Below are 27,005 nucleotides of genomic sequence, written 5' to 3'. Positions count from 1 at the left end.
AAGGTGGGTTTTTAGATTATTTAAATCTATTGTCTATTATGTACGTCTATTGTTTTTTTATTAGTATTAGTTTTTTTATTAGTTAAAACTAAAAACAAACAAGAGAATATAAGATACCACTAAAAATGCGGACAAAACCGCGAGATACTACTAGTATATTAAAAAATAAAGCATAAAATTTAAAATTAAACAAGAAATAATATAATAATTAAACTTAGAGTTTCGTTAAATAATAATAATGTAAATAAGATCATATAATTGAGATACACGAATATTGAAACGCTACTTGGTTTGAGACTTAATTCATTTTCTGTTGCTACTTTACACCTTTAAGTGGCACCATGCGACTTAACCGTGACTTACAATCTGGCTTCTATTGTAATATAGTAGAATTAGCTGACCCAGCAAACGTTGTTTTGCCTAATAAGTTGTATGTATTTTTAATGCCAGATTATAAAAAAAATAAAAACAAAAGATTTCGTCCAAAAAATATTTTTTATTTTTGTGAGCAACCCTTATCACTTAGGGGTATGAAAAATAGATGTTAGTCGATTCTCAGACCTACTGAATACGCATATAAAATTTTGTAAAAATCGGTAAAGCCGTTTTGGAGGAGTACGGTAACTAACATCGTGACACGGGAATTTTATATATTAGAAGATTTTGCTTATTTTGAATCTAGTCTATCTAAAGGTTGTCTGTATAAGATTGTGGCACCATATAACTATTTATTTGTATCCAATATTGTACTTATGTGGTGTGGAATAAAGAATATTCTGATTGGCCTGTTGGTCTAGTGGTTAGTGACCCTGACTGCTATACCGGAGGTCGTGGGTTCGATTCCCGCCCAGGACAAATGTTTGTGTGATGAGCACGATCATTTGTTCTGTGTCTGGGTGTAATTTATCTATATTATGTATGTATTTAGAACTATATAAGTATGTTTATCAGATGTCTAGTACTCGTAATACAAGCTATGCTTAGTTTGAGACTAGATGGCGTAGTGTGAAAGTTGTGGAATATTATATATACATGAGGTGCAAGTTCGATTCCAATACAGGCTGGCAATGTGACTTTATTAAAGAAATATGTAAATTCTTAATTATTCTTAGACACCACTGACAAACGGTGAAGGAAAACATCGTGAGGAAACCTGGATTACAAATATTGGAATCTGAAATCTCCCGCAGTGAGCTAGCGTGGTGATCAATGCTCAAACCTTCTTTACTAGAAGAGGCCTATGCCCAACAGTGGGATGTTTGTGGGATGTTTAAGTTCACTAAGATATATAAAGTAGCAACAGAAATACTATCTTAATTATAACTTGCATTAAATTATCATATGGTAAGCTTTATTAACTAAAAATAAATGTATTTAGGTAAGCTCCGTCGGCGCGGCCGGGATTTGGATGGGAGGCGGGCGAGCTCGGCCTGTCTGTAAAGAAAATATTAATATTTTTAATTTTACACACTAATAAATCAGAAGGCGTGTGCTTGTGTTTATATGTGTGCGATTGTTACTTCACACCCAAACGGCTAAACAAATTTCGATGTAATTTGGTATGGAAATAGCTGACGTATTGGATTAACAGTCAGGTAGCTTTTACCCGACTTTGTTAAAGGAGGGTATTGTTTGTGCTATATCTGACATCTAGGCAGGCGAACCAGAGGGCAATATGTAGCTTGTTTATTAGAATTTTATTAAATTTTGAATAAACAAGCATCTGTGTGATCCACGAATACTTGCCCTGAGTCTGGGTGTCTTGTGTGTGAGTTGAATATTCGTGAAAATCAAGACACAAGGCTGAAATGCCTTGATACAAGACTCGTTATTTCTAATGCCTATTGAACTCCATACTAACCTTAGGTTTTAGATGTACCAGCTTGTTGTGATTGTAGAGAGCAGCCTCGTAGCCGAAGGTGGAGGGACACTCCGTGCACTTGAAGGGACGCTCGCCGGTGTGAGACCTCAAGTGACCTTCTAGACTCTTCTTGGTCTGTGGGGGGAGAAAGAAGATTAACCTCTAACATTCGCGTAAACCTAAGAAACCACTATGATTTTATTGTATTTTTAATTTAAGCAATATCAGGTTTAGAAACTATTAAGCTATTACTGTACTTCTTAGTCGCTATCAGAGGTTAAGCTTCGCTTGACACGGTCGATCTGTTGATGTGTCACAAGGCACGTGTATCGCTATACACATCTCTGGCAGTCGGTACAGGTACATAACTAAGCCGTATCGTGTTGGACGGGCTACCTCCCGAGCAGGCGGCTTGGGCGTCGAAGTCAAAACGACCTGTGACCACCGTAAGGTCGGGCCTGCGGGTGGCAGGGAGGGCACCCTGCCATCCGACCAGCTAACAGGCAAGGACGGAGACGGACGTGTCGTCCTGCATGTCCGTTCTTACGAGGAATGAGGGATTGGCTTTTAAACCAATCTTTCGAGAAGAAGTCCAACAGGACATAGGCCGGTCAGAGTCGCGCTGAGCACGCGCGAGTGATCCCGCGGCTCTGGCTCAGGCAGTTGAAGAGGCCCAGGGTATTTTTAGTCGGTGGGAGTGGGACATATCCCCCCGGCAGTGGTGGCAGTCCCCCTGCGCTATACTCACGGTGTAGGTCTTCCCGCAGGCGTGGCACACGTGGTTCCGCAGCGCGCGCGCGTGGCGGTGCACGCAGCGGGAGTGCGCGCGCAGCACCGCCCGCGACGAGCAGGCCTGTCGGGCGGCGGGACGTGACGTGCCATCATGTGGGAGTCAAGTGTGTCGTGTCATGTGTCATGTGTCACGTCATCATGTGAGACTCATGTTTGGCATGTGTGTCGTGTCATCATGTATGACATGTGTGTCGTGTCATCATGTGAGAGTCATGTTTGGCATGTGTGTCGTGTCATCATGTATGAAATGTGTGACATGGGTATCATGTCATCATGTGAGAGTCATTTGCGACACGACTCTTTCATGAATGCCATGTCATCGTAATTGCACATTACAAAGTTACCGTTCAAGCCTAAATTGGCTAAGAATTACAAATTAGTCACAAATATCAAACCGAATATTTTACTAATGCCAAGTTTTCTATTTTTTCATAGAAAATTATTTTATTAAATATTCAACTATAACTAAAGTCAAATACGCTACAAATATAAAATGTAACGTAACTTTCGATAAGCACTATGTCAAGTATTGGGCCTTGATTGCCTATCTAATTATTATTTGATCCAACTTACTCTAAATAGAATAGAATAGATTTTATTCCCCACAAAAATAGTACAGTCTACCAATTTTGACAAACAACAAATTAAAAGAAAATAAAACTTGAAACACATGCGTTTGTGTTGTTTGACAACTTATTGATATAACGACATTAAGGACACAAACAGACTTACAAAGTTACACCCCTGAGCGGTACATCGTATCGGCGTGGCCTTGAGGTGTACGGCGAGGTTGTGCTCTTCTAAACGGATGGCCTTCACGAATTTCTTGTCGCAGAGTTGACAAGCATACCTAAATAAATAAATGCGGACAACATCACATACATTGTTCTGAGCCCAAAGTAAGTTGCTAAAGCACTTGTGTTATTCAGATACAACGAAGGTACCACAAACACCCAGATCCGACGGAACCCATCGCTGAACTGAGTGGTATGGATTATTTTATATATTTTTCCCTGATCTGTTATCACTTAGTTTCATCCGGTCTCAGATTATCGTTTTATTTTGGGACACCCTGTATAACAGTCAGGGTCACTAACCACTAGACCTCTAGGCTATGACTTACTTGAGTTTAGCGGGATCAATATGTTTGAGGCTGTATTTCATATGCTGGGTATAAGACATGCGGTTCTTGAAGTTCATATCACACTGTTGAAGAAAATGTTTAATCATTAACAAAATCACTCATTAAAAAAAATCAGACGTAATACACTGAATAAATCTTCTAATATATAAAATTCATGTGTCACGATGTTAGTTACCGTACTCCTCCGAAACGGCTTAACCGATTTTTACCTAATTTTATATGCTTATTCAGTAGGTCTGAGAATCGGCTAACATCTATTTTTCATACCTCTAAGTGATAAGGGTTGTCCACCAGCCTTCATTTTTGTTTTCTTAATTTTTGAACATTATTATTTTTTTGTAATGTGGCATTCTCTTACTTTTTGTCTACACTAGAATTAATCTAGAAACTAGAAAAAAATTATAAGGGAAAACAACATTTTACGGGTCAGCCAGTTACTGTATAATAACACAATATTTTGCTAAGAAAACTTAAAATCGACTTCAAATAAAAAATCTTCTGAGAAAAGATTTATGGGAAAAAATAATAGGTAGGTATTACAAGTAAAGTTCGAATATCAGAAGAAACAAACATAAAAAAACCTGACAAATTGAAAACCTCCTTCCTTTTGAAAGTCGCTTGAAAAAAGTCATTTTTATTTCTAAAATATCAAAAGCTTTCCGGTTCATCAAATCCGAAATTTTGAAAAACACAAAAAAAAATCCAGTCAAACTAAATACCTCTTAATTACTAAAATCTATTAAAAAAAAGACCCCAATTTCGTAACATCAACAGCATTATTAAATGATGTAACGGTTTACTCACGCGTATTTAGTAGCCCGACTAGTTTCAGTTCGACTCGCGCGCCGCCGCTTCAGCTCATGATTAAGGACTCCGGTTGGGTCCGAAACTAGACGGGCGATCCCGATAAATACGCGTGAGCAAACCGTTACATCATTTAATAATGAATCAGTCTCACGATAGTTATTATAAAAATCAACAGCATTCGTATCTAAAACACACGACCCCTTTACCTTCCCCAGTAGGGTAAGCTTACCTCGTAGCAGTATAGATGCGCGGGCGCATCGTGCGTCACAAGATGCACTTCCATGGCCTTCTTGAAGAGGAACCTCTTATCACAGCGCGGACACGAGTACTCTTTCTCTCCTTTATGAATACTGAGGGAGAGAGGGAGATGGAGATGGAGATATTTTGATAAAGATAATTGAGAAAGATAGTGAAGCAACTGCTGTTGATTAGCCAAGGCTCTTATATGACAGTTAGCCTCACAATAAATTCATTCTTCATGCGGTCACCGATCCATTTCCATACCTCGATTTGTTTCTCAATCGGTGTGTACGGTCTGCGGTCACAGTGACCGATACATTTCGGGACCTCAGTCAAGTTCTTTAGAGTTATTGATGCACCCATCTTTCCCACAGCGCTCGCACTAGATTCGTTCATCACACGGTCACCCATCCATTTCCAAACCTCACTCCTGGTGGCTTTACCTAACAATACTCACAGCAGGTGCGTCCGTAGCGAAGTCCTATCTCTAAACGTCTTCACACAGAGATCTTTCTAAATTCGGTCATTACAAGGTCACCCATCCATTTCCAAACCTCACTGACGGTTGCTTAACCTAACTATCACTCACAACAGATGCGACCTTAACGACGTCCTATGTCTGAACATCTTCCCGCAGAGCTCGCACTTAAATCTTTCATCACACGGTCACCCATCCATTTCCAAACCTCACTCTAGGTTGCTTAACCTAATGGTTCATACAACAAATGCATATTCCATCCATTGCGACGACCTATTTGGCATATGCTAGATGTAAGTCTCAATCATTTATTTTCTTCATCAAACGGACACCCATCCATTCCCAAACCTCAATGACAGTTTCTTAACCTAACTGATACTCACTACACATGCGTTCTTAGCGACGTCCTATCCCTGAACGTCTTCCACATAACCGACACTAACATCACACGGTCACCCTTCCATTTCCAAACCTCACTGACAGTTGCTTAACCTAACTGATACTCACAAAAGATGCGTCCTCAGCGACGTCCTATCTGTAAACTTCTTTTCAGATAACTTACACTAACTTCTTTCATCACACGGTCACCCATCCATTTCCATACCTCACTGACGGTTGCTTAACCTAACTGATACTCACAACAGATGCGTCCTCAGCGACGTCCTATCCCTGAACGTCTTCCCGCAGAGCTCGCACTTCTGTCTCTCGGCGTGATTCTTTATGTGATTGCGAAGTTTACCTAAAGTACTGGGAGTAACAAAATACATTAATTAATAGATTTGAAAAATCTAAATAAACACGTTATATGTTACCGGCAAGGATCTTGAGCGCTCGGCAGAAGAGTGGGGATCGCTTTGCGCATTGTAACATAAAACGCTAATTAATTGTGCGTACTCATGTGCATGCAACTGCAGCAAAAAACGAATTCCAACTCATCCCTCATGTCGGCTATGTCGCGATGCGCTGCGGGACAATCACTATCTTTACTTTTTTTTTAAACGATTACCGTTGTTAGGAATTTAATCTTGTATCGCGGAGGGTTGACAAACATACAAGTCACATGCACAAGACACCTAGACTCGGGACAAGCATTCGTGGATCACACAAATGCTTGTCCTACGCGGGGATCGAACTAACACGTCGCGCTCAGTGGGTTTGTCGTGGTGACCTCAACCACTCGTCCATTCGTGCAGTCATTGCAATTTAGTCCGCCCCGCGTCTCACTTCATACCGCAAAAGGGACAGAAAAAAGGCAGGTGAGGTCCGCGTTCAAGATCCGTGCCGGTAATTATATGTAGCTAGGTATTTCAAAGCTAGAAAGTCTGACAACCAGTCTAACCAAGAGGTATTGTGTTGCCCAGATAACTGTGTTGAGGAGGTCAGATAGACAGTCGCTCCTTGTAAATCACTGGTACTCAGCTGAATCCGGTTAGTCTGGAAGCCGAGCCCAACATAGTTGGGAAAAGGCTAGGATGATGTATATACAGTGTATACATACGGCTCCTCGTGGCCGCAGAGGCGGCAGGCGTGCGTGGGGGGGGGCGCGTGGTGCTCGCGCGCCACGTGGTCCGCCGCCACCGCCGCGCGGGACACGCTGCGCCCGCAGCGGCAACACCGCCATCTAGCGGGGTCGGACGCACAACGCGACTCACAATCACTAGTCAAGTCAGGCAAATTAGGCTACTGAGGGTGGATACGACCAGGGCCGGATTTAAGGGAGTTACCCCGTGGCCTCTGGACCGCTAAGTCCGGCCCTGGATACGACCAAACAAGAATACATTTTAATCCCGAAGTAAATCGCTACTACAATCGTAGAAAAACGGGTCTATCCTTGAATAGTCACTATACCGCCGTTAGGCACAGTATAGGGAACTTATTCCAGGAATAACAAAATGGAGTCCTTTAAGTTTTTAAATTATAATTTACACTGTTACCATTGACAGCAAATTTTCCACGTTATAACACGACGAATGAGAGTTGACATGCTTGTTTGGCTTCTGCACTCTCGCGTTTGTGGAACAACGTTTTTTTGTCAACCCTTAATAGCCTAAGGATAGATTCGACCAAATCCGAATTTATACACGAGTACTGAACTATACCAGAAATAATAATAAATTCCACGATTTTTTGTCAATGTTGGGTAGTTTGTTGCTCTGTTTCTTCTCTGACAGCAAAATCACTTAGGAAGCGGTGAAGGGCGAAACTGGGTGCTGTCCAATGTAATCTGACCTTCAAAGAGTGCTACTTAGTAGCCTAATTTGAATAAAAGACTTTTGATAGTAGCACTACGTTTCTTACCTGACACGATGTCTTCTGCGGTGAGCGCAGAGAGCGTGCGCGTCGCGGCATCGAACCTTGCACACTTCACAAACCATCGTACCTGCAGACTAAACACAGCAAAATTAAAATACATTACTTTGACAGTCGTTACAGGTAGTCAGAAGCGGGTAGGGGTATCGTGTTGTCTATAACTGGGTTGAGGAGGTCAGATAGGCAGTCGCTCCTTGTACAACACTGGTACTTAGCTGAATCTGGTTAGACTGGAAGCCGACCCCAACATAGTTGGGAAATGGCTAAGCCAATGATATTTGTAGTCCGACCTACGCCTTGAGTTTAAGTAAAGCAATTTTATTTCAATGTCTAACATTCGTAAATCTAAGAGACCATTAAACCAGATAGTTTTAACAGAAATCTGCCTTCGGAACCTTGCCTTTGATACTTTTGCCTAACAGTGGGCCTCACCTCATCATGTTTCTTCATATGGTTGTCCAGTTTAAACTTATGGTTGAACCCGAGCACGCAGTCTTCGCAGCGGTACTTCTGACGCGTGAAGGCCTCGCTTGAGAGGCCACGCTGGCGTTCTGCCTCTACCTGTGAGATAAGAGGCCATTAGAGGCAGGTTGAAAGACTTCGGTAAGACATGGGCTGAGAAGTCTGTTGGTATAATCTTTATGCTTTTAAAAACCTGTGTGTATACACATTTAGCACTTAGGTTTTTAAAAGCATTGGTCGTGCAATTGATCACATGAAAAAAAAAAGTATTTTCGTACGAATCGTGGCATAATTTCGATTTTGATTTAATTTTATTAATTTCATTAATTGCAGTTTTCGACCATTCATCGTCCATAACGACACATCCATCATACGAGACATCTATCAACTTTCGTTCAGGTCTATCCAACTCAACAACCGCGAATATCCCCACAACATTTCAACACCACTCCCAAAAACCCCACTTACCTCCGCCCAGCTCAGCACCACCATCTCCAGTTGACCCTGGGCCACGTTCAGCTGCTGGAGTTTCTTCGCAACCCTGGGATTGTTCACCACTCCTGGTGGTTTCTCTCTCTTGGGAGCTGGGTTCTTGCGTCTGTCCAATTTGGGGGATCCTGGTGAATCCAATTATGTTTAACTTTATCCAATTATGTTGAAAAGAGGGATATGTGTGTTACGATGATAGCACAGTGAATTGTCAAGTCAAAGGGGCAAGGGTCGTTGGTCTTAATATAATTTTCACACAACGCCATCTAGTCTCAAACTAAGCAGAGCTTGTATTATGAGTACTAGATAACTGATAAACATACTTATATATTTCTAAATCCCTACTAATATTATAAATGCGAAAGTAACTCTGTCTGTCTGTCTGTCTATCACGCTTTCACGTCTAAACCACTGAACTGATTTGAATTAAATTTGGTACAGAGATAGAGTTAACCTTGAGAAAGAACATAGGATAGTTTTTATCCCGGAGTTTTGAAGAGTTCTCTTGGAAACGCGATGTAACCGACCTCGACGCGGGCGGAGCCGCGGGCGAAAAGCTAGTAGGTACATAAATAATTATAGATAAATTACACCCAAACAGACAAATGATCGTGCTCATCACACAAACATTTGTCCTGGGTGGGAATTGAACTCACTAGATCCGGTATCCAGTCAGAACCACTAACCAGTAGAACAACAGGCAAGTCAAATCCAATGTGAATATGACTATTCAAATTTTATTAGCGTATAATGTTGCTAAATTCGGTGAAGGAAAACATGGTTAGACGCGACACACCTGAGAATGTTTAAAGTGTGTGTTGCGTCACGTCAGAGGACTACGGGCGGGGTACATCTGACACCAGGGGGTACATCAACTGTACGAATAAAATCGTATTAATGTAAAAACGACTCCCACATCAAGGACTTTAATCATTGCATCGCGGGGGGTTTCACAAACATTCAAGTCACATGCACAAGACACCCAGACTCAGGACAAGCATTCGTGGATCACACAAACGCTTGTCCTACGAGATCGAACTAACACGTCGCGTAGTGGCTTTGGCGTGGTGACCGCAACCACTCGGCTATCCGTACAGTCTAGAATTTACTAGCTTTGTAAATCTGATGTGGGAAAAATCATGATTACAAACTCACCATCCTCTTTCTTCTTCTTCTTAACTCTAGCACCTTCTCTGTTCTTCTTACACTTAAGTGGTTCCTCATCAGAATCATTAAATTCATCTTCTACCTTCTTTTTGCTTTTACCTCTAGACTTAGCTTTGCTTGGCTCAACATACCCTGTGTCTAATACTGCCTGCAATATAAAACATTTTATTTAATATCATATTAGCTGGAGTGGTTAAATGTTGCCCAGAATAGAGGATAATGGAAGGATTTGAGAGAAGCCTTTGCCCAACAGTGGGATAGTGGGCTAGATAGAAAAAGAATCCCCCATTGTGGCGAACCTTCCTCAAATCCTTCGACAATTCTTTGCCCAGCAGTGGGATAGTGGGCTAGATAGAAAAAGAACCCCCCGTTGTGGCGAGCCTCCCTCAAATCCTTTCAAAATCCTTTGACCAACAGTGGGATAATGGGCTAGATAGAAAAAGAACCCCCCATTTTGGCACCTTGTAAATATAATATGTCTTTATTACATCCTGTGCTTATGTGGTGTATTCTAAAACTACTCTCTTAATTGCATATAAGTCATTGACAAATCTTTTCTACAACAAAATGTATAAAAAGATGCACATACCCAAAAAATATTTTTGTAAAATCTACTCTGAAACTTTTCTAAAATCTCCATCCATAGACATCGATTGTTAGAAATTAAAACAACTATGAAAGTTAGCTGTCAAAACTCAGAATCCTCAGACACAAGCATTTGAAAACAAGCCTAATCGAATACGAGATCTCAGAAAACCGCATCGACAGTTGCCTCCTTAGAAAATCTCTACATCCGTCGGCTTATATGAATATGCATCCACGGATGTAACCCATCGAAATCCACATCCACTACCGTATACAAAGACATCCCTCACTCACCGTTATCTCTTTGCTATCTACATCGTCATCCCGATCATAATCCTCGTTGAAGTAGTCCACGTCCGCGAATCCTTGGTCCTCAACTTTAATAAAAGGCTGTTCGGTCCCATCCTCTTTAAAATCGGCTACATTTGGTACATCATTATCTTTGGTTATCGAGAATTTTGAATATTGTATATTTTGATTTAGCTGAAATCAAAAGATTCTGTATCACTAAATTTTCTCCTCCACAACTTTCACACACCGCCATCTAGTCTCAAACTAAGCAGAGCTTGTATTATGAGTACTAGACAACTGATGAAAATACGTATATATTTCTAAATACATACATAATATAGATAAATTATATCCAGACACAGAACAAATGATCGTGCTCATCACACAAATATTTTTCTTGGGTGGGAATCGAACCCACGACCTCCGGTATAGCAGTCAGGATCACTAACCACTAGACCAGTCAAAGCTAAGTACATAGTATTAAACAAAGACGCTTTTTCTGTACCTATATCCCTATGTTTATATCTTTAAAACTAAGCAACAGATTTTGATGAGGTTTGTTTGATTAGATAGAGTGATTGAAAGGGAAGGTTTCATGTTTATAATAACATCCATTAAATAATGGAGAAATACTGCTATATTTCGTTTTGAAATTTGATGTCGTAAATGATTAATTTTTTTTTCGCTTGCATTGATGGTGACCTGAAATACAGGCCCATAAAGCCTAGCTGAGGCAGCAGTCTCCCACAATGTACTGTTTACTTTTATTTTTAACATATGAGGTTCTAAAATTTACCTATATAATGTTTTTATATTGTGGTGAGAAAATAAACGTTTATTATTATTATTATTGCAAACGCAGGATTAACCCTGTGAGATAGATCACAAAATGTTTTACAATATTGTACACCATAAATTGGTGTACAAAAAAGTCCGCGATCTGTCTATCTGTTAATTTGCCGATCTATCTTTTAAGGTATAACCATTTTTTTCTGTAAAAATATTATTATATTATGATATATCCCCGCAGGCAACAGCTAGTATATTATAAAACGTATTTTTCCAGACCTTGGACAGATTTTGTAACCATATTTAGAAATCGGAACGTAGTCAGAAAACAGGTCAATTCTAAAAATACCACAGGTCACCCATTCAAATCTCTTATCAGCTCACCGAAGTCACAAAAGCTTTATTCAAATTGTGACCGAAGTTAGACTGAATTTTTTGAAATATTTTGACGGTAACTATATTTAAACTTCACTTAAGTATGCAAGGCAAGACGTTCTATTTTCCCACGTTTTTATACACTCACTTTCTTGTTTGTTTGTCGTTCCGGTTGTATTTTTGCAACTCAATTTTGAGCCACTTCCCGATAAGCTAGCAGGCTGAAATTTTCAGGGTAGCTTCAAACCCAATGACAAAGCAATTTACAACTATAAAAACGGCTGCACCGATTTTGATAAAATTTGAATATGGTGACATGTGAAAACGTGGATATTTAGATTTTTTTCTATTAATTTTTATTTTTATAGTAACTGTCGTGAAAATGATTGGTCCTACTAATATTATAAACACGAAATTTTGTATGTATGGATGTTTGTTCCTCTTTTATGCAAAAACCACTGAAGGGATGGAAAAAACCGACGAATTGCAATCCTAATCTTTTTCGAGTGCAAGTCTCGCACTTTTTGAAGTCGTTTCAAAAAATAAAAAGTCCGTTCCAAAAATGATTTCCACATCTTCCCGACTGTTAAGATTTTTTCAGAGTTTTTTCGTATTAAATACTATTATAATACCAACCGGTGTCTTGATTTGCGTCTGCCAGTGAAGCAACCGGACTAGCACCACCATGTTAGCTCGCAAGGAGAGCGCGCAGGCTTAGAGGCCGCTACCGAAATAAATATGCGTTTTACTAATTAAGTAATTAATAATAACCAATAGTAAAGCCAACGAGACGAGATAAAGAATGTAAACAAATTTTCAGAGGTTCATAACATTTTTATTCGAATTAACTATTATAAAGTTCGAATTTTGACAAAAATTAAGGAATGAACTTGTTCACAACATGGAGGAGCAAATGTTGACAACTGCCGTACTGACTGCTTTCTTGTACCACGAAACACATAACGACAGCTGTCATCGACCAACTCACGCCATATATGCGCGTACGAGTGATAAGGACAGGGATACTAATCCCTCGCTATCGCAATGTAACTCAGTAACGGTCCGCTTGTTTACGCTTTTTATCTCGTTTCGTTGGCCTTACTACACATAAGCCCCGAACGATGGTATTGCGATTGGCGGCCATCTTGGTGACGCGATCGAACTGTCACATTTATAAAATTATGAATAAAATTACCCTCCTTAACCCTAACTTATTGACCGAGTAAGAAAATCTAAAAAGCTCATTAAATATTAAAAGAATTATGTAATTAAAGCAATTACATTTCTGTTATCTATTCTTTTTTGCGGTGAGTGACGTCACGCGGCTGTTATTGTGACAAAGTTCTATCGCAATATCAACGGGGGCTTATAATACTCCACACCTCTCACACAACGCCATCTAGTCTCAAAGTCAGCAAAGCTTGTATTACGAGTACTAGACAAGTGATAAACATACTTATATACTTCTAAATACATACATAATATACATAAATTACATCCAAACACAGAACAAATGATCGTGCTCATCACCCAAACATTTGTCCTGGGTGGGGATCGAACCCACAACTTTCATATAGCAGGCGAAGTTATGACATAAAATATTAAAGATAGCGAGGTATGAAATGAGGAATGAAAAGCGTCCCTTGAATAGAAGTTTATATGACGCGGGTGATATACATCATGCTATAATTATAACACATGCATAGGATATTGGTATGTCAATGTGATAATATTCTTTAGACTAATATTCGATTATTTATATGTATGCCGTTGATTTGATCACGTTCATCGCTCACGCAGGACACCCTCTAAAGATGCTGCCTCATGGAATCGCTCGTCGTTCGTTTCCGGCCATTTAAAATTTCCCGCGTCTCGAAATCGTTACGTGATATGTAGCGACAAAGCTGAAAATGTTGAGCTTTGTCGCTGGGAAAAGATCGACAGCGAGACGAGTGAGACAAGCGTGGTGCTGCAACGGTTTATAAATTAATTCCTGTGAAATTCTTTCACTTAGATCACTGCCACGGGGTACGAACGAGGTTAGGAGATGAGCAACACAGGGTCGCATCGTGACCAGATTTATCGCTGCAAACGAGCGACGAGCGACTGCATGAAGCACCACCTTAAGAAGACAAACCTTTTTGAATTATCTGATACTAGTTCTAAGTCTGGGTGTAAGTGATTTGAATATTTTTAATTTTCGTTCGGTTTTTATCATATTAAAGCGAATTCTGTTTATATCAAACTGAAATCGAAGATGGAACTCTGAAAGCCGACGCTAGCGCCAATTCGTGCAGTGACGCAAATTGGAACTACACTCGATCGACAGCTAGAGGCTGATAACAGTCCATCGCTACTCAATCTTAGATTAGGTCTGAAGCTTCAGATTCAAATCTATACTAATATATAAAGCTGAAGAGTTTGTTTGTTTGTTTGAACGCACAAATCTCAGGAACTGGTTCAAATCGAAAATGGGTTTTATGGGTTCAATAGATCATTCATCGAGGAAGGTTTTAGGCTATAAAGCATCACGCTGTGACTAATAGGAGCGAAGATACAATGGAAAATTTGGAAAAAAGAGGGTAGATATAAATCATAAATTATATCTTCTAACCACGGGGACGAAGTCGCGGGCAACAGCTAGTAATCAAATAAAAATCAAAATAAGAATAATCAAAGCAGTTTCGGTTACAAGCCTGCTGTTTAACTCTAACGTTTTTATTATACACTCACTCTTCTTGTTTGTTTGTCGTCCCGGTTGGATTTTTGTAACTCAATTTTGAGGCACTTCCCGATAAGCTAGCAGGCTGAAATTTTCAGGGTAGCTTTAAACCCGATGAAAATGCAATTTACAACTATAAAAACGGCCGGACCCCAAACATAGTTGGGAAAAGGCTAGGCCGATGATGAAAAACGGCTGGACCCATTTTGGTACAATATCAATGGACATTTAAAAAACGGGGAAATTAAGATTTTTTAATCTATTAATTTTCTATTCTAAATGTTAGCGTGATGGTATCAAACTCCTACATATATTTAAGTCGAAACGTTAATTTAAATCGCTATTAACTTTCATGCCTTGCACTAGTAAAGTACCGCCAGTTAATTATATCATAACGGTTTACTCACGCGTATGTATCGGGATCGCCCGACTAGTTTCGGACACAACCGGATACCTTAATCATGAGCTGACGCGATTAGACTTTCGACCCTGCCGCCGCGTGAGTTATCCGTATATTTGGGTACACTTCTTAACAACTAAAATCTATCTAACCTTAATCTTGAAAGTAAAACTATATTTGTACTTTCTAAATTTATACTCCACAGGATATTACCCGCAGACCCGCAAGCTAAAAATCGAAAATGATCCCACGGGAACATTAAATCGGGATAAAAACTATCCTATATGTTAATCCTGGTTATAAACTATCCGTGCACCAAGGCTGGTCTAAATCCGTTCAGTGGTTTTTGAGTGAAAGAGGAACAAACATAATTACATACAAACTTTTGCGTTATAAAAGCACAATTTAGAAATGAAACGCAACCAAAACTCAGTGTAAAAACAATATAGATTACCAAATCAAATATTCTACTGATATATATCAATCAGTTATGTATTTAATATGTAATATCTTTTTAAGAACATAAATACACAATAGGGATGATGACTGGGTATAAAAAGAAAAAATCTCATTAGTCCCTCAGTTAGATAATTGAAAAGTATGAGACACGTATTTTTTCCTTTTTCAGAAAAACTAGAATTGACAAAGATTATCTGCTTTAAAGTTTAGGAGAGGGAGCTTGTGACGTAACGATAGAGTGAAATTTATACTCAATCGTGACGTCACGCGTAAGTTTCATTCACTGTAGTTTGGACAATTTCTGTTTGCGGGACAAATTAAAAAATTCGTACCCATTATTATACAAAAAACTACAAGACGGACACTGCCAAAAAAAATTGTCATCATCCCTATTGGAGTATACTACATCATAAATATTTCGACACAAAGTTCGTTAGATCAAAATCAAAATCAATTTATTCAAACTAGGTTACAAAATAGCACTTATTGGAGGTCAATTTCACACAGACAGCTAACCGTATCGCCCACCCTTCACCGCTTCGTAAGCGCTCTAGCTGTGGAGAAGAACGGCGCAAACTCTACAGCATAGCACGCTGTCACTTAAAACATTTTTTTTACATACTTCAAACAAATCATTTAAATATGAAACTGTTTATTACAATTTACCAAATCCACATTACGCTTAGCAACTGAAAAGATTTTAATCAAAATTTTCTATAAAACTTTGGAACTCAAGAAAATATTCTACCGCTTACCAATATAACCAACATCCATGCAGGCGTAACCGCGGGCTTAGCTTGTTATTCTATAAATCTAACTACGCATATTTACATAGCAAAGTCAAAACACACACATATTTAAATAGAATTATTTAGAGACTTAGAAAGATTCAAACGTGGTTTTTTTTACAAAAACGACTTCCGCAGTAAGGAATTTGATCCTTGTATCGCGGGTCATACAAATCACATGCACAAGACACCCAGACTCAGGACAAGCATTCGTGGATCACACAAATGCTTGTCCTACGCGGGGATCGAACTAACACGTCGCGCACAGAGGGTTTGGTATGGTGACGTCAACCACTCGGCTATCCGTGCATTCAAACAAACGTTAAAATTGCTCCATTGTTTTTGGTTTCAAATATTACGACCAAACTAGTTTGTTCCTCTCGAAAGCTGTTGTCCGAGGTCTTATTAATCTCTTCATATGACGACGACCTCCGTGGTCGAGTGGCGTACGCACCAGTTTCAAGGTGTCGCTAGCTCTGAGGTCCCGGGTTCGATCCCCGGTCGGGTCAATGTAAAAATTCACATTTCTACATTGTCTCGGGTCTGGGTGTTTATGGTACCTTCGTTGTATCTGAATTCCATAACACAAGTGCTTTAGCAACTTACTTTGGGTTCAGAACAATGTATGTGATTTCGTCCGCATTTATATATTTTATTTATTTATATAGATAAGTAAAGCTAACTAATTATTGATCTCTAGATATTCTATACAACACCGTAAGAACGTGGTACAAACAGTAATATAATGGGTTAATTTGGACACGCGGTCAGTGAACCTAAGTAGCTTATTTGGCAAAGCAACTGTTACATACGAAATGTTAAGGGTTTAAAAGATTAATTTTGGGTTCGCTTGACTAGTTTCAGATCTAATATGATCCTTAATCATGAGCTGACCCGACTTGACCAGAAGTTCTGTTAAATTCTGTCAAAAATATCAATTCGCTTCACGAAAATAACTACACATGGAAAATTAATACTTTTTAATTATTTTCGCTTATAATGATCAAATGCAGATGTATCTAAAAAATATAGTCTACGCGGGCAAAGCCGCGAGCAAAAGCTATGTATTAATACGCAAGGATTATTTTGCACTAAAAGTTAATAAACTTAAGTATAATACCATCACGCTAGCTTTTTATGTACATAAGCAGAGTTTTAGAGAAAATTTAGCATAGTGAGTGATATTGTAAAAAAATCTCCATTGCACTAACAAATATTACTATGGAAATAGACATTTGTCAATTTTGGCCACGTTTCTATACACTCACTTTTCTTGTTTGTTTGTCGTCCCGGTTGAGTTTTACAACTCAATTTTGAGGCACGTTCCGATAAGCTAGCAGGCTGAAATTTTCAAAGTACCTTCAAATCCGATGACAAGACCGCCGTGTCTCAGTATTCTCTTCAATTATAATATACAAAGACGCACAGACTATGAAACTTCTTAAAAAAACTGTCTTGAATGCACCATACGCAAATATATTAGTGCCGGATCACCTTAACAATTTCTTATTTCATTATAGCAAGCAGGCAAATCTACTCTTAAGGATCATGAAGATAGATAAACGGTAGTACGGGAAAAGTGATTAGCAAAGGGAACCACAATCGGTGCTAAGGGTGTGGTTATATGGCATGAGGAGAGACGCCAAACTTCTCCATATAACACGCGAAATCAAACCAGAGGGTGTCGGCCCCTCTATTGGACAGCGGAAACTTCGCGAATGGTACATTACAATTGGGGCTCATGACTATTTCTTTTTCAGTATCTGTCTTGGAGTTTAATGCATAATAATGAATACGTATTTATTTTGTCCCGCAAACATAAACAGATCAAATTTACAGTGAATGAAACTTACGCGTGACGTCACGATTGAGTATACATTTTACGAAATCGTTACGCAACCAGCCTACTCTCCTAAACTTCATAGCAGTTTATCTTTGTCAATTTTTGTTACAAAACTTTTCCTTTTATTAAAATCTTTCAATTAAATGTGAACCATTTAAAAAGTTTTAATATAAACTTAAAAACATCGAGCTCTTCCTAAGTAACCCGATTGTCTTAAGTAAGTAAAACGACTGATACCCTGAAACCAAGAGTGGCAGTTTCGAATCCAGTCAAAGTTTAAAATCTTCCATTGTATTAAACATATCAATTTATTTTCCTAGAAATAACATACATGGCAAAATAACGTTTGCCAGGTCTGCTAGTTGCAAAATGAATACACATTTGAGACTTGAGACATTACCGGAGCGTTCGCTAGGGATGTCATACTTGTGAAGTTGTGCGCGTTTTTATAGACATTCAAATCACATGCACCAAGACTCCAGACTTAGCACAAGCATTTATTTTAAATAACCGATCTTTTAGTAGTTAAGATCATCACTATGCATGGTTAAATTGTATATTTACAATTATGATGGCGAAAATTTGTTATAAAGGCAAGCAGCAACATGCTAGATTTATGGCAAGTTTCACAGTAATCTAGACAACATGAAGAGGAAGGGTACGAATAAAACTATATCCGGTTAAGATAATTAATAAGACTGGTCAGGAGCTAGATGGCCTCGCGACCCTGAGGGTTTCCTAGCAAATAGGCTAAAGACAAATATATTTTTATGTACTCACTTTCAAATTTATTAGTGAGGGCTCAAAAAAAGAGTTTTGTTCTGAGCCTTTGGTTATGAAGCCTTGAAAAGGTCACGGCCACTGTCATTTCGAATTCTACCACTTGCTAGACAGTGAAGGAAAACATGGTGAGGCGCGACACAGCTGAGAATGTTTCAAGTGTGTGTTGCGTCACGTCAGAGGACTACGGGCGGGGTACACTCCGACACCAGGGTCACGCCAGGGTGTATAGAAAAGAAGTACCCGCTGTGCGATACAGGGTGTACTGGTGGAGGTGTCAACTAGTTCATAAGTTTCCTACCTAATCATATGAAACATCTTCAAGTAATATTTTGACTCGCATGTTGGTCTAGTGGTTAGTGACCTTGACTGCTATACCAGGACATGTGGATTTTGATTCCCACCCTGGACAAATATTTGTCCTGTGTCTGGGTGCAATTTATGTATATTGTGTATGTATTTATCAGTTGTCTAGTACTCATAATACAAGCTATGCTTAGTTCGAGACTAGATGGCGTTGTGTGAAAGTTAAAATAGAAAAATATAATTATATATTATTGTGGTTGTGGATGGACCGACAACCTGGTGAAAACCGCTGAGTCTCGTTGGATGAAGGTGGCAATGAACCGGTCATGCTGGAGAATGTATGGAGAGTCCTATGTCCAGTGGACAGCTATAGGCTGAGATGATGAATGATGATGATTGTGGGCTCTCTTTTACACCCAAAATATAACCAGAAAACTGTGAAACCAGCCTATGTAAGTCAGTGAGCATGTAACAGCAGTCATTATTATATAGTAAGGCCAACGAGACGAGATAAAGAATGTAAACAAGTTTTCAGGGTATCATAACATTTTTATTTGAATAAACCATTATAAAGTTCGAATTTTGTCAAAAATGAAGGAATGAACTTGTTCACAACATGGCGGACCAAATGTTGACAACTGCCGTAATGACTGCTTTCTTGTACCGCGAAACACATAACGACAGCTGTCATCGCCCAACTCACGCCATATATGCGCGTACGAGTGATAAGGACAGGGATAATAATCCCTCGCTATCGCAATGTAACTCAGTAACGGTCCGCTTGTTTACGTTTTTTATCACGTCTCGTTGGCCTTAGTATAGAAAGAGGTTTAAACACTTACCATGTACTGATTGAGAGTATTGTGAGCATCTTTCACTTGTTGTTTGAAGACTAAGAACCTTTGTATGTTACCCTTGCATTCCCAGCAGAGCAGGAGTTTCTTCTGATTACCCTGAGACAAGAGGTTTCATTGAAATTAACATCATCATCTGACCGCTTTCGGCCAAGGCAACCGCTTCAACACCTAGTTGGTATTTTGGTGTTCATGCACCCGTAGATGGCTAATGTAGCCTATTTTTGCGATGAAATTATAAAAGGTTTGATGAACATGAATTTGTGTTGGCTTTGGTAAATTTTACACTAATATTGGAAGACTAATGGAAGTGTCTTCTTTTTTTATGATTGATTATGAAGATAACATAGGGCTGTTGAAAGAATTTTGTGGATTATTTTTTGTCAAGTTTGGCTCTGTATTTTTCTTTTAATTTTTCTCTAGATGTTAAAAAGAAATGGTGATGATAAATTGAAAATGTTTGCTGATGCTGTTACCAACATATTATACAGATATGGGTAGGATCTTGGTGTGTCATTTGTGTCAAAATTCAGTATAATAATAAAATGCAACAAGAACTAATGTAAAATCAGTAATATAAAAGATGAAATTTGATTTATAAGTGATGATGATGACGCCGACCAATTTCAGTGACAGCAAACTGGATTTGTCTATTGAGAGCATAACTGGCGTGACCATTTGGTGTTTCAAAAATTATAAAATATACAGAAGACCTTGCATTTCTATTTTACTACCTCCATTTCAAATACCAAAGTGACTTTTTCAAAGTTTTATCTACTTTCTTAAATACAGACAAAAAAAAATTCTAAGGCAACATGAATTACAAATATTAGAACCTAATATCGTCCGCAGTTAGCACTGATCAATACTTAAACCTTTAGACCTTGGCCCGACAGTTGTAGGTGGCATAGTTTTCTATTATTAACGTAACGATACGAGCATACAAAACGCAGGACAGTGGCAATTGCTACACTTTACAAGTTCTATATCTGAACAGCGATCGCAACGAAGTGCATTGACAATTGCGACAAGCGATTTAAATTAAATAAGTGTTTCAAGGATAGAGGATGTTACTTCGCCATCTTAACTCTATATCATGTCCTTGAGCGAAAATATAGCATTATTTCCATTAAAAAAAAGGATTTTGACCAAGAAAAACATGGTTTATAAGATAATAATTGAACAGAAAAGAACTTACAGCTTCGTTAAGTATTAATTCGTAAAACACCTCCTTGATGTGACTCTCGGTGATTTCTATTAATTCTCTGTCTGTACTCAAACAGCCCTCACAGATACAGCTTAAAGTGAAAGTCTTTACTTTGACATCCATTTTATTTGTTTATAAACACATTTCTAACGATAAAAATAAAATTTTGTTGTTAATAAATCGAGAGCCACAGATTTCTAAGTTGTTTACTTTTTTAGGATGTGGATGACAGATATAACTAGTGTTTAAAGCTGAGGCTTTTAAACTCTATACAAGAATTTCATTTCAATCTTTCTCAGAATTCGACACATTTTTTTAGCTATTGCTAAGCTAACATGTTTTTTGAAAATGACATATTTAATGAAGTCAATGACACAATGTTTCGTTTCTTATTGGAACCTAAAGGAAGATCGAAGTAGTGGGCAGTAAAGCATTTGCATGTTCTTTCGATCATACATTCTGGCCAGCTTAGACGTTTAAAGTTTCCAAAATTGAGAATACCATACATTTTGAATTAACTCACTACGCGCAAAATGAATAAGAATCAAAACTCAAAAGCTGCAAATCCAAATCCTTTAAATCAACAATAAAAAACACCGAACTTGATAGTGTCACTGTCAAAAAGTCAAAACTCAAAATAGTATCACAACATGAAAATAACCTAAAAATTACCAAAGATGCGACTAATAAATCTATTTAAGTCGTTAAAACTGACTTCACAAGTGCAAATAATACGTTTCAGTTCGGAGTACGTGCCGAAACCCCTTCGTAGCTTGAAGGCGAAGTCTACGAGGAACACCGTTCAGTATTACGTAGACTCGCAAAGAGTACGAGCGGTCGGGGGCTCGGGCGGCGACGGATGTATTTCTTTTTTAAGTGTCTGGTGCAAAGACCATGCAGGTCCTGACGGCGGAGATGGCGGGAACGGCGGCCATGTTATTTTTCAGGTATTTTTTTAAATTTCACAATGCTTAGTGTTTATTTTGATTCGTCTTTTGAGGTTCTCCATTGCATTAAAAGAACAAGTATTTGTTTATTATGGGCCGAAAATGAGATAGTTAATGTCTACGATCAACCATGTTCTCGAAAAATAAATTAACCGATATTATATATGACTGTTGCTAATGATTTAGCTCTATGAATCAAGATAATTATATAGATAATATTTTCAATATAATTTTCAAGGCGACACAATCCTGCAAGAGTTTGAACCACTGTAAGACTGTGATACAAGCACAGCACGGAGAGAAAGGCTACAACAAAGACTGCAATGGAAAGAATGCGCAACATGCTATAGTTCCCGTGCCTATTGGTGAGCTTCATGAATAATAATTAGTGAATCTTGAAATTCTTATCACAGCTAAGCACATTTCAGTACTTGATCACATAGCCATTACTGCGACCTTTGTATTCTTCACCATTGCCGTGATATCCCTCAGCAACACCGTGATACCCAAGCATCATCATGATACACCCCCACCAGCACTGTGATATCCCCACTAACATTGTGGCACCCCTCTCTATCACCATGATAGCCCTCACCATCATTGTGATACCCTTTCTATTACTGTCATATCCCCATAGTCAATTTGAAATGGATACCCTCCCTCACACTCATTCTGTGATAAGGCACATTACAACCTTGATAAAAAATCATAATAATAAATTATTAGTTTAAAGAATCTAAATACCCACATTTTTTAATGTCAAATTTTATCAAATTTGGACAGTTTTTATAGTTGTTAATTGCATTGTTATCGGGTTTCTTATCGAGAAGTGCCTCAAAGTTGAGTTACAAAAATCCAACTGGAACAACATACAAACAAGGAAGTGAGTTTATAAAAACGTGGCAATAACAATATGTCTCCTTATACTAAGGTACAATAATACGTAACGAGGCGGGCGAGGTGGTGGGCGACCTGAGCACGGAGGGCGTCATGTTCGTGGCGGCGCGGGGCGGCGCCGGCGGGAGGGGGAACCACTTCTTCCTGACTGACACGGAACAGGTATGGGGCTATATATATTGGGCTGTTATTGAGGTGCAGCGTACATGACAGACTTTTTGTGCGACCAAGTCTGCGGCGCACAAAAGTGCGACACACGAAGCACATGTTCGATCATTCTCTCGGTGTTACATCAACCTCTGGCGCCATGATCGCGTGTGTTACGTCCACCCCTTGCACAATTTGCACATGCAGATTGCCCACCTGTCTGCGTTAGCGCGCGTTGGAGCTAGTGATGCGACTCGATTCCACTTTTACGAGCAGTGCAGGCGTAAGGGCCACTTGTGGCGCCCACTTGAGGCAAGCAATATCAAGTGTTAGTTTTTTACTGATCCCAAGTAAAATTATATTAAGAATTTCATCTTTCCTTTAGCGTTACGTTCGGTGGAAGTATTGCACCTCTAGCGTAGAGCACAGTTCTGAGGGTTTGCGCCAGGAGAGGCAAGAGACTCCAACTTCAGACCTTGGCGCCCCTCAGAATTTGTCGCCCTGGGCCATCGCCCCATCACGCCCCCCCCCTAACGCCGGCACTGTTTACGAGTGATTCCTAAAATAATCGTACTCGAGTGAAAAAATTGGCAACTCGAGATGACTCGGACTCGAGTAAACACGAGTCACGAGTTTCTACATGCTCGCTTGTTTAAAATATCTGTTTTTTTTTTTTTGTTAAACCTAGTTCTGCCTACTTTCTGTTTAAAATGGGTGTGGTTTTACTTTCTTTGCCTTAAATAGGTCTAAAACACATAACTTCAGATTAATTGTCACAGGTGACTCGATTAACGTTAGAGGTCGAGTCACTCGGGCCACTCGAGTGACATTATAAAATGACTCGAAAATTTCACTCGAGTCGAATCACTGAAGATATTACGATTGTTGTTAGTTAAGCTCCTTATAGGTCAGAGCCAGGGTGGGTGGAATTCGTATGTAAGGGGAAAAAACTCATACCAGCCTTCTCGTTAAAATTAGCCCAAGAAGATACATCCTACTCCTTAGCTGTATAGCTTTAGTATTTGTTACAAATTCTATATTTCCCAGGCACCGAGTGTAGCAGAGTTGGGCGCAGTGGGTGAGACCGAAGTGTACTCGCTGGAGGTCAGGTCCATGGCACATGTGGGACTCATCGGGTTCCCTAACGCAGGTATAATATCTTTAACTGGAACAAATCGAAAATGATCCTCAGGACCATGAGATGAGGTCTATAATACCCTGGTTATACCTAAACTACCTGTGTACCAAGTTTGTAAATCCGTTCAGTGGTTTTTGCGTGAAAGAGGTACAAAAAAAATCATAGGTGAAACACTCTCAGGTGTGTCGCGCCTCACTATAATTTCCTTCGCCGTTTAAGGCAAATTATAATGACTTAGTAATTCGTGCCAAACCGGCCTGCATTTCAACCTACGAATTTTGATTTGGCAATTAAAAACAGTGCTTTAAAAAAGGCCAAAATTCAGTATACTGATAACCATTGACTTTTCAAATAACTCTTACGGAGTTATTTATTTATTATTATTTTTTGTATCTCTTTTCTGTCATGGGATAACTTCATGAGAAGAGACCCGGTCCTCTTTAAAGGCATATACGGGGACACAGGTCCAACATGTAGAGGCCTTGTTGAGAATAATTTATTATTATTCTTACAGGCAAAAGCACGTTGCTAAGAGCCCTCACGAGAGCCAGACCAACCGTAGCGCCGTACCCATTCACTACTTTAAGACCGCATATAGGTGAGTTATTAACATTTAATTCTGCGGCCAATGTTCCTTCATAGTATGTTATTTTGTTAATGAAAATGTTAATTGTACTTGTGCATGACTGTGCTGTTACTAAGGGTAAACCGGGGTAAATATAAGTTTTTGTATGTTTAACAAGACAAAATATAAAGATTATATGGAGATTCTGAAGCTGTACACAAAATAATTGTGTTGAAACAATTTTATGCACCGTGATTTTTTAGTCGTCTTACAAAAGCAGCCCAGTTCATGTATCCAATGACTAGAACACGTTCATGATAAAAAAAATAGGTATTTATGAGATTTGAAAAAAAAATGCTATTTTTATTGAATACTATGATGCAATTCGTAGTTTTTTAGAAACACAGCTCTGTTGCGAGCGCGCTCCGAGCCTTGTAACAATGGTGAGGGGCGCGGGCGGCGGCAATTTTATCATTTTTAAGAGTATATTTCAGATTTCTCTTCAAAAAATCACCGTGTATAAGCTAACGCGTGCAATCCCTAAAAAATACTATTTTCTATTCGCCCCTTGAAACTCTATATTCTTATAACTCCCTTATATTTTATTATTGAGCCTTTTTAATAATATATTTTGTTTATAGGTATGGTGCTCTACGATGACTATGAACAAGTAGCGATTGCGGACCTCCCCGGTTTGATTCCCGGGTCGCACAAAAACCGCGGTTTAGGTAATATTGGGCATTTTATTTACTCTCTTTTCTCTCCATCTCTCTCTTCACCTGCCTCCAGACACTCTTGAAAGTTGTAATATTCTCTGGTGTTTTGCTCACGATATTTTCCTTCACCGATTTTACCAAATGCATGAATTGGGACCTTGAACCTTTGGCTTGCAAATCAAACGGTCGTTTTAATTTCATAGCTGCTTCTAATATTTTTTTCCTTATCACACTACACACTTATTTAGTTATTGTATTCTATAATAATATTGCAAACGGGAAGACAGCGTGTGTAGAGAGTTTGTTGCTCTATTTCTTCTCTCACAGCAAGAGCACTTAGGAAGCGGTGTGGGTGGTGTTCAATGTAATCTGACCGTCAAAAAGTGCTACTTAGTAGCTTAATGTGAATAAACTAGCTGTTGCCCGCGACTCAGTCTGCGTGGACTTCAGTTTACAGCGTTCGGTGGTCCCTGTTTCCATGGAAATACATCCCCTTAGTGTCTTATAGCTTTTACACACCTTTTCAATTTTCCCTCGGGAACTATTCCAACAATCTTCTTATCCAATGGCTATGTACATGCCGAATTTCATCCAAATCTCTTCAGCCGTTTTGGCGTGATTGAGTAACAAACATCCACACTTTCACCTTTCTAATATTAGTAAGGATGACTTGATTTTGCTTTGTATCACTACAATTTGTGTTAAATCTTGTTTAATACGTATTTATATATTAAGGATCTCCAACAAAAACACTATTTATGACTTAAATATAACATTTTATCGTTTTATCTTTTTCTTTCAGGAATACAATTTCTACAGCACGCTGAAAGATGTAAAGGTCTAATCTACCTTCTAGACTCAACGCAAGACCCAATGAAACAATATAAAAACTTATCTTACGAATTAAAACAATACAATGCTAACTTTAGTCAAAGACAATCATGTGTAGTACTGAATAAAATTGACACGGAGGAGGGTAGGCGCACATTTGAGGAAGTTCGACAGAAGATAGAGTGCATAGGGATATCAGCTAAGACTGGGAAGAATCTGCAAGAGTTGTTAATGAGGGTTAGAAAGATGTACGATGGAGATCATGATGAGGATAGTTAGTTATTTCCTACTTTAGATCCACAATTATCCAAGCCTTTTCTCAACTATGTTGGGGTCGGCTTCCAGTCTAACCGGACCTAAGTACTAGTGTTTTACAAGGAGCGACTGCCTATCTGACCTCCTCAACCCAGTTACCTAGACTGGTTATCAGTTTCTTGGGTATTTGACTTAAAGAATCTATTTAATTAGTCTGATGTATGTTGTTTTTGTAGATTATCGAAAAGACAACGTATCAAAGATCGTAAAACGTATGGAAGTGGTAAGTTTAATAATAAGTGACGTCACATGACATCAGCATGAAATAAATACATAATTTTGCGATATTTTTAGACATCT

At 38.9% G+C, this 27,005-nt stretch overlaps 2 protein-coding genes across 5 annotated transcripts; one reads left to right on the top strand and one right to left on the bottom strand.

Annotated features, from left to right (window-relative positions):
- Positions 1-1,181: 1,181 nt before the first annotated feature.
- Positions 1,182-21,392, bottom strand: LOC113508863 (zinc finger protein 90-like). 4 transcript variants are annotated; one of them, XM_026892017.1, is made up of 16 exons: positions 21,141-21,391; positions 19,931-20,041; positions 12,427-12,514; positions 10,630-10,818; positions 9,739-9,898; positions 8,563-8,711; positions 8,065-8,193; positions 7,621-7,709; positions 6,821-6,979; positions 5,962-6,069; positions 4,834-4,954; positions 3,777-3,859; positions 3,386-3,503; positions 2,610-2,714; positions 1,862-1,996; positions 1,182-1,434 (listed from the first exon to the last, which is right to left on the bottom strand). In XM_026892017.1, the coding sequence occupies exons 3-16, from the start codon at positions 12,475-12,477 to the stop codon at positions 1,375-1,377; spliced, it is 1,656 nt and encodes a 551-aa protein (XP_026747818.1). In that variant the 5' UTR covers positions 12,478-12,514; positions 19,931-20,041; positions 21,141-21,391; the 3' UTR covers positions 1,182-1,374. The 4 variants fall into 4 exon arrangements, with proteins under 4 accessions (XP_026747818.1, XP_026747815.1, XP_026747816.1 ...); XM_026892014.1 differs by lacking the exon at positions 12,427-12,514 and having other exon boundaries at positions 21,141-21,392; XM_026892015.1 differs by lacking the exon at positions 12,427-12,514 and having other exon boundaries at positions 6,821-6,943; positions 21,141-21,392.
- Positions 21,393-21,761: 369 nt separating this feature from the next.
- On the top strand, positions 21,762-26,775 carry LOC113508864 (mitochondrial ribosome-associated GTPase 2). Its single transcript, XM_026892018.1, has 7 exons — positions 21,762-22,096; positions 22,335-22,461; positions 23,028-23,155; positions 24,188-24,290; positions 24,793-24,876; positions 25,485-25,571; positions 26,362-26,775. The coding sequence occupies exons 1-7, from the start codon at positions 21,827-21,829 to the stop codon at positions 26,667-26,669; spliced, it is 1,107 nt and encodes a 368-aa protein (XP_026747819.1). The 5' UTR covers positions 21,762-21,826; the 3' UTR covers positions 26,670-26,775.
- Positions 26,776-27,005: the final 230 nt, after the last annotated feature.

This window comes from Trichoplusia ni, chromosome 3 (genome assembly GCF_003590095.1).
Source record: "Trichoplusia ni isolate ovarian cell line Hi5 chromosome 3, tn1, whole genome shotgun sequence".
NCBI lineage: Eukaryota > Metazoa > Arthropoda > Insecta > Lepidoptera > Noctuidae > Trichoplusia > Trichoplusia ni.
The sequence above is the reverse complement of the archived record's forward strand: the minus strand, read 5'-3'. Positions and strand labels throughout refer to the sequence as shown.

What these genes read in the sequence shown, in the direction of transcription:
- LOC113508863 (XM_026892014.1), bottom strand. Translation starts at nt 21,272, where the DNA reads ATGGATGTCAAAGTAAAGACTTTCACTTTAAGCTGTATCTGTGAGGGC. An exon ending in ATATGAAGAAACATGATGAG is followed by an intron (nt 7,710 to 8,064) that starts GTGAGGCCCACT and finishes TGCTGTGTTTAG; the next exon opens with TCTGCAGGTACGATGGTTTG. An exon ending in CGCATCTATACTGCTACGAG is followed by an intron (nt 3,860 to 4,833) that starts GTAAGCTTACCC and finishes TTTCTTCAACAG; the next exon opens with TGTGATATGAACTTCAAGAA.
- LOC113508864 (XM_026892018.1), top strand. Translation starts at nt 21,827, where the DNA reads ATGCGACTAATAAATCTATTTAAGTCGTTAAAACTGACTTCACAAGTG. An exon ending in GCGGCCATGTTATTTTTCAG is followed by an intron (nt 22,097 to 22,334) that starts GTATTTTTTTAA and finishes ATAATTTTCAAG; the next exon opens with GCGACACAATCCTGCAAGAG. An exon ending in TCCTGACTGACACGGAACAG is followed by an intron (nt 23,156 to 24,187) that starts GTATGGGGCTAT and finishes TATATTTCCCAG; the next exon opens with GCACCGAGTGTAGCAGAGTT.